The sequence below is a fragment of the Panthera uncia genome, assembly GCF_023721935.1.
Source record: "Panthera uncia isolate 11264 chromosome A1 unlocalized genomic scaffold, Puncia_PCG_1.0 HiC_scaffold_16, whole genome shotgun sequence".
NCBI lineage: Eukaryota > Metazoa > Chordata > Mammalia > Carnivora > Felidae > Panthera > Panthera uncia.
The window spans coordinates 64,335,944-64,343,817 of NW_026057576.1; the positions used below are offsets into that span (position 1 = coordinate 64,335,944).

At 44.6% G+C, this 7,874-nt stretch overlaps 1 protein-coding gene across 2 annotated transcripts in view; it reads right to left on the reverse strand.

The window, feature by feature from the left end:
• ABCC4 (ATP binding cassette subfamily C member 4) overlaps positions 1-7,874 on the reverse strand; it is a 260,291-nt gene that overhangs the window by 157,321 nt on the left and 95,096 nt on the right. For both annotated transcript variants that reach the window (XM_049647145.1, XM_049647146.1), the window contains 3 exons: positions 6,944-7,045; positions 3,170-3,259; positions 1,632-1,823 (listed from right to left, as the gene is read on the reverse strand). In XM_049647145.1, the coding sequence (XP_049503102.1) occupies positions 1,632-1,823; positions 3,170-3,259; positions 6,944-7,045 (384 nt within the window). The remainder of the gene's footprint in view (positions 1-1,631; positions 1,824-3,169; positions 3,260-6,943; positions 7,046-7,874) is intronic.

Sequence of the window (7,874 nt, forward strand, 5' to 3'; positions counted from 1 at the left end):
AGCATGGAATCTGGGGTCATGAAAAATCTGAACTTGAAGCATGGAATTTGGGGTCATGAAAAATCTGAACTTGAAGCATGGAATTTGGGGTCATGAAAAATCTGAACTTGAGCTGCAGATGTTTACGTGAATTGTTTCATCTCTATAAGCCTCAGTTCTAGCAACTATAAAATGAGGGTGGTGCATGCCATCAAAAGCACTGGTAAAAGATTAAAAACTGGTATGTGTGTGTGCGTGGGTGGGTGGGTGGGCGGATGGGTGTGTGTGCGCACGCACGACAGGCAAAAAAGTGATTAGCACGTGGACTCCAAATAAATGGCAGTTATCACCACTGCTTTCTCCCTCTCCTTACACAGTATACACCATTGAACAAAAAATCTCGCTCACCACTGCTAACCTGATGTCATTTCTGAAAACACATAATCTCTCATTAACAATGACCCAGGGGAAAGAAATAGAAGCCCATTAAACAAGCAATTATGTTTTGTCCACATCATAAAATGCTACTCGCCTGATAAAATCTATCATGTTCAAGACATTGTTCAAGCAAAATTACTATTTCCTCACTACTCTGGCTGGGAGCCTTCAATTCCATACCTTTAAAAGTCTGTCCTGGCCTTTTCCACACAGTATAAAAGAACAGTCGGATGTCCAGCCTGCATCGAGCAGACCCCAGGGAGAGCCCTTTATCACCATTATCCACTGATTTTTATAACCCAAAGGGAGTCACATAATATTTATCACTACGGACCGTTTTGTTTTCCTTTTTGCTAAATTATACTGTCCTATCAAGTAAGTTCAGTTTTTATCATTCATTCATCAATTTTATTTAAATCCCAAGTACAGTTCAACATTTCATCTTGCCATTTTCTGCAAAAACAATGATGTAATATTCAAAATAAATTTGAAAGCATTTCCTTTTCTTAAAATAATAAATCGCAAGTTAAAAATCAAGTGGAGAAGAAACCTAGAGACTGAAAGGGACCCCAGAAATAAATCAGCCAAGAGCAAAGTATGGACCTTACGTGGGGTCTGACTCAAACCAATGGCTGACCAGATTTCCTGCTGAGATAATTAACGAAATGTACACGTGGACTAGGACAGTGATGATATTAAGGACCTGTGGTCACTTTTCAAGGGTGATAACATGGTTTCTTTTCAGAGGACTTCTTATCTTTTAGAGATAATGAAGGAAACACGTGCAGACGAACTACAGGAGGGCTACGTTCTGCATCAGAATAATTCGGGGTGTGGGTGAGGCTGGCAGAGGGCAGGGGGAATGGTCAGCCTTCCTCCTCCTCCCCCAGCAGAGCACGGTTAAAGCTGGGGGATGGGTACATGAGGGCTCTTTACGCTACTCTTTTTTTTTTTATAACTGTCCATTTAATAAGTGCAAAGTGAATAAAACTTCACAAAACAAGAGAAGCATCCTGTGATCCTCATGACATCAGGATTAAAACAGCAGTGCCTCTGTGCAGTTCAATGTGGTGCGTCTGCCCACAAGACCAGCTTGAAGCATTAAATAATGTCCAAAGAGCTTTCAAAAAAAAAAAAAAGGAACTCAACCTTGTCATTTCAATCAACACTATTATTACTTGAAATTCAAGCGTGTGTAACTCAAAAGTCCTTACCTTTCTCAAAGCGCAAGCCTTTATGACTTTCTCGTATCGTTCCTTTTCATACTTCTTCCCAAATAAAATATTACTCCTCACAGTTCCTGCAAACACCCAGGGCTGCTGAGAAACATAGGCGATTTTTCCGTGCACGCTGACCAGCCCCTGGCTCCGGGGCAGCTCCCCCAGCAGGGCACTTAACAGCGACGACTGAAACAGATTGGAAACAAGCAAGTGTGTGCCAGCAGCACTGGGCACAGACAAGCCGCTGCTATTCCCAATCCCGCCTCCCCCAGCCCCAGGGTCTGATACACATCAGTGCACTTCCACTTAAAACAGACTCAAGTACAGCCCTGGAAGGTGCAATAAAAAATGTGAATGCTTGGAGGGCACCTGGGTGGCCCAGTAGGTTAAGCGGCTGACTCCGGCTCAGGTCATGATCTCGCAGTCCGTGAGTTCGAGTCCCGCCTCAGGCTCACTGCTGTCAGCCTGTCAGTGCATAGCCCACAGGGTATCCTCTGTTCCCCTCTCCCAAAAATAAATACGTATTTTTTACAAATTTAAAATCAAATTCGAATGCTAACAAAACAGAGGATACCCGCCTGCTCTGCCCGAGTGCGTTTCCCCCCAAATGAAATGCTGTGCTCAAAGACAGACTGCTGGCCATTCCCAACAGGGGAGGCTGGCATGATACACACTTCCTCTGTCTGAGTTTTCACACAGGTGGTCCTGCATCCGGCTATCCTCGTTTCTGAAAAGCTGTGTGTAAATAATCTATCCGATGCGTCAGGAAAGATTAAAGGGACTCTGAAGGGGGTCAGGTTACCAAAAAGCAAAAACCCATCAAATGGCAGCTGGATCATTTATTCATCCTACGCGTAGCATTCCCTATTCTATTGTTTCAGATGCACAGGGCTAAGTGCACACACACACCTCCTTCAAGTCTTTCATGACATACGGACGTGGTGGCTCTGTGCCTACCACTAACAGAATGCTCAGAACTGAGCCAAAATCATCCTTTCGCGTACCTGTCTTGCCCCAGGACCTGGGTGCTTCTAGAGGGCAATCAGCCTGAGACTTCTTACATCCGTGTCTTTTGCTCTTAGCACAGTGCCATGCACATGGCCACACGTTCACCACTGTGCGTGGACGTGACTTGGGTAAGCCACATAAGGAAATGTTTAAAGCTTCCCAGAAGAGCCTTTACAACCCCAAGACCTCCTGTAGAATTTGCTCTGACGAAAAGAAGTCTCCATTTTCTTAGTCATTCCATCCCGAATAGCAGTCACGTAAGGAATTTCCTTCACGGAGATATCCATCTTCCAGATAAGCATTTCCGAACTGTGCCACTTGAAGCACCAAGAAAAACACAACCACACGATCCAGATTGATGCGGCCGTGGGACCTTCTTGCAGAACTAATGCTCCATGGAACACATTTTGAGAAATGCCATTCTGGATATACCCAGTCAAACTTGTGTTACACACAGCCCAACCCCAAGAATTTAATATGGGATGTGGCATGGCAGCGAGCTGTCAAAAGGCACTATGACTTACCTTTCCTGCTCCCACAGGTCCGACCACAGCTAACAATTCCCCGGGTCTGACCGTAAAGGAAAGGCCTTGTAGGGTTGGGGTTTCTGATGCCTACAAATTCAAGTTCACAAAAACAGGCACATTTCAATAAAGTAACACCAATTACGTCAAAAAGAAAATACTGTAATAGTCACTGATATGTGAACATAACCCACATCTCTCCCCCTTCCTATCTGAAGATACCATGTGCTGGAGTCCCTTTCACACTCTCTCTCTCTCTCTCTCTCTACATATACATATGTATATATATATATATATATATATATATATATATATACACATATATACATATATACATATATATATACACACATACATACATATATACATAAATATAAAAATAAATATAACATAAATATAAAAACATAAATATATATATACATATATGTTTTAATGTTTATTTACTTTGAGAGAGAGTGCAAAGGGGGAGGGGCAGAGAGAGAAAGGGACAGAGAATCCCAAGCAGGCTCCACACTATCAGCACAGAGCCCAACCCAGGGCTTGATCTCACACACCGTGAGATCATGACCTGAACCAAAATCAAAAGTTGGATGCTCAACCGACTGAGCCACCCAGGCACCCCTCAACTATATTTCTTTGGGGCTTAGCTGCTTTTCAGAAGACCTGTTCTCTTATCAGATTTGCATGTGAACCCAGTTCTAGACACCCATGAAATTTAAGTCGTAGAAATGATAAGGCACCCTTTTGAAATGAAAACTTCTTGGCGCACACTAATATTAAAAGAATATAGTTAACAGAATATTCAGTATGGGAAGTTTTCAAGTTTTACATTATGACCCTTGGTTTTAATCGTCTATTCCATTAACCCCCACAAGGTGGCAGTATAAGTACACGGCATGCCAGGCCCTTTCCTACTAAGTAACTGGAAATCTCCGGTAACCTCTCCATTCTCATTTAATAAGGAAGGAATCTGAGTAATGCTCACAAAGCTAGAAGGCACCTGGCATTGTAAGATCACTCTTGGCAAAAAGGCTCCTGTGCGTGGTGGTCAAGGCTGTAATCAGAGCTCAAATTTAACACCAACAAAAATAACAAGTAAGTTAGTATATGGTGTCACGGACCAGAGAAATAGTCTGTCTTATACCCGTACCATGCATTACCTGTCCTAGTAAACAGGTACAACAAAGTACTTTTACTGTAAAAAAAAAAAAAAAACACACATGGAAGCGTGCACTACAGCACAGAATCCAACACAACGGAAAAGGATAAAGCAAAAATCATGCTAATCAGAAGTTGTATTCCTAAACATTCTATAAATTCTACAATAAGGAGATTTAGTGTTAAGAAAACTCTCAATAAATGGCGCACCTGGGTGGTTCAGTCAGTTAAACGTCTGACTGTTGGTTTTGGCTCAGGTCATGATCTCATGGTTCGAGCCCTGTGTTGAGCTCCTGTGCTGACACCGTGGGCTTCGTTCCCACTGTTACAATCTCCACCTCATTTCCCCGTGGGATGCTTCTGGGAGTCCTGACCATGCATGGCCCCAGGACTGAGGATCTCGTGAATGTGTGTGAGTCCCAAACCCTTTCTGAAGAAGGCTTGTGAGGGGCTAGTGTTCTGCAAACACAGTTGGGGAAATGTCCTCCCACGATCACAGGAAACTGACCGTGAGTTGATCTAAGGCACTGCTACCTTCTACATTTCTAGAAAAGGGTTCTTCAAAGACAAACCTCCAGATAGATACGTGAAGGGCAGAGAAACATACAGAGCTTCTGTTCAGAACATTCCCTGCAAGTTCAACTACGTGGGATGATGGGAAGAAGAATCCAACCCATGGATAACCAAAAGCAGCTGAGCGAACTTTCCCACGCACAAGTGCAGAGCTGGGCTGCTGCGTGACCTCTCTCTATGCTGGGAATGTGTACATACCGTTAACACAAGGCAGAAAGGCTAAAGGCACAGCAGGAGAAATAAAAGGTCTGTGTGATCTTCAAAATGAAAACCTTCTCTGGAATAATTGGTACCCATAAAATGGGTACATACTAAAACAAGGACAATTACATTTAAGCACGCACGCACACCAAAAAAACCAGCCCCAGGTTTTAGCGAATTATAAAAACTGTCATTAAGGTGGATTTCAATACATAGAAACATTTTTTTAAGCTTTTCCACTCCTCTCTTCATGTCTAACAACGAACCAGTTCCTACTTGACTACATTTTCTTTTTTTTTAACTCAGTTACATCTACAAAGTAAGAAGCCACAGAACGACACTGGCTTCCCGTTCCCTGCACCTCAGAGCTTCCTGTTAGCGCCAGACAAGTTGCTGCTTCCTGGCCCGGGCTCCAGGGTCAGGCACTGCTCGAGCGTGACCAGAAGGGGGCAGCATGTGACAGTTCAGGGGTGCTCAGGCCCCCGTGCCCTGGGGCTCAGTAGAGGCTGATGCAATGCGCCAGCCCAGCCGTGGGGTAGGCCCTGGGGACATAGCAGTGAACCACAGGATGAAAACCCCTGCCCCGCGGTGATTTAGAGGCTCCCACCGGACCATACACTTCCAAGCTCAGACACTGAAACCGAGCACATTCCTTTCATGAACGAAACCAGGTGGGGACGAAGACCTTTGCCCACCTACCCACCCAGCTGTCTAGTGGGTGGTTTGAAAACCCACATCCTTCTGCCTCCCAGCCCGGTGGCCTCAGCTTCCTTCCCAAATCCCCAATGTCTGTGTCCCTCCCTCACCCTAGGGCCCCTAATCACCCCCAGTGAGAGGCACAGTCCTTCCCCAGACAAGGACAGGATGGGGGGGGGGGGGGGGGGGGGGTCTGTTCTACAACGCAAAAGCTGCAGGAAAAGTCTGGAAACGAGATTAAGTTCTGGGAAGAAGAACAAAAGTGCTCATTTTACAGTGTTACACGGTTCGTACAAAAGAAAGGTGGTGATGGGTCATCATACAGGGTGTGTGGGAACTACCTCAGTGCGCCACCTAACTCCCCAACACTCACAGAAGGGAACTGGAACAGGGCTTTCTAGAAGTGCTTCAAGTGCACCAGTGGAGAATTACCAAGCAGGAGGGAATCCGCTGCAGTAAGGTAGGAAGGGTTTTTCCCATTTGCCTAAATGTCCTAAATCAACCAAGTGTCAGAAAACCTTCGTGACCTCACCTGTCCTACCTGTCAGCTTCCCACACAGAACCCTGAAGCTGGGAATCACTGGCACTTACTGTGCCCACCAGCTGCCTCCTCCCTGCCCCTGCCTGCCCCCAAAGTAGCCAGCACCTTCCAGAAGCTTAGAACGGGAGCCCTCACACTACCCTATAGGAAATATCCACATCATGGGCCTCACTCCATATGTAAGGAGATGGTCTGATAGCGTCAGGGTAAAAAACATACACTGATTTCCCAGTCTCTCCTCTGTAACAGCTTGTGATGTACGTGTTAGCTAACCCGTTCCGGACTGTATCACTTGTCTGCTCAATCCTGTAAATGGGGACATTGCAAACTTATCACCGAAAACAATGTGATCATACTGGGAAAGTTCTCCTAACAATGGGACAAAGAACATGTCGTATGCCTTGGGCTGATTTTATACTTAATCCCCATTAACTACAAACCTTATTCCTGATTTTGAGAATGTTTATAATATACTTTCAAGGAAACAATGCAAGTCACATTTTATATGGTGTGTAAAAAAAAAAAAAAAAATCAAAATTCTCTATTAAATCTACATCCCCGGTTGTCTTTTACCAGTTGTGATCTTGCAAGGGAGGATTTGTTACCTTATCCCAAAAGGCAGTGAAGTCTTGCACATGCACGATCATTTTACCATCTGATGGCGGCTGAGGAGTACGCTGCGGTATCTCGTCAAGTAACAGAAAGTTCTGCAGAAGAAGGAAAAAGGCTGGTTGAGCTGTAGGAACAAAGCATAAGCAAGAATAATTGCTTTCCTGGAATTTGCAACGTAGCATTTTACGCAGCCTGTGTATCATTTTACCAACTGTATTTACAAGGGGGACTCACATCAGAACACAGTATGTACTATGTAATTATATAATATAGTACACACACACACACACACACACACACACACTCTTTCTCTCTCTCTCTCTCTCTCTCTCTCTCTCTCTCTCTCTCTGAGTTCACAAAGCTAACTCTGTAACCTTCTCAACAAGTATACGGATCCTTCCCTCAAGAGAAAATATAGTTCCGAGCAGCGAACACATTTAGAACCTGGACATTGTCACGGTTTTACTCCTGTGTTACTAACAATAAACATGGGAGTTGGTAGGAAATGATTACATAAATATTTATCTAATCCCACCATGTGCCAAGCACCACGTGAGACGCTGGGCACCCAGACGAAGGCCACCCCCAGGCCTCCAGAAATCGAGTTGATGCAAAAGGACAGGCTGGGAACACAGAACCGATGGCAGAGAGACTGCATGAAAAACGTGGTTCTGTCCATTTCTTGTTGTTTTGCCCTTTCCCTGGGCACTTGGGTACACTTTGCTTTTCCCCCCATACGCATCACAGCAATGCATCCTTCCTGTCATGAGCTATCACTTGTCATCATTCTAAAAAAAAAAAAAAATTTTAGGGGCACCTGGTTGGTTAAGCATCTGACTCTTGATCTCAGCTTAGGTCCTGATCTCAGGGTCATGAGTTCAAGCCCCATGTTGGGCTCCATGCTGGGCATGAAGCCTACTTAAA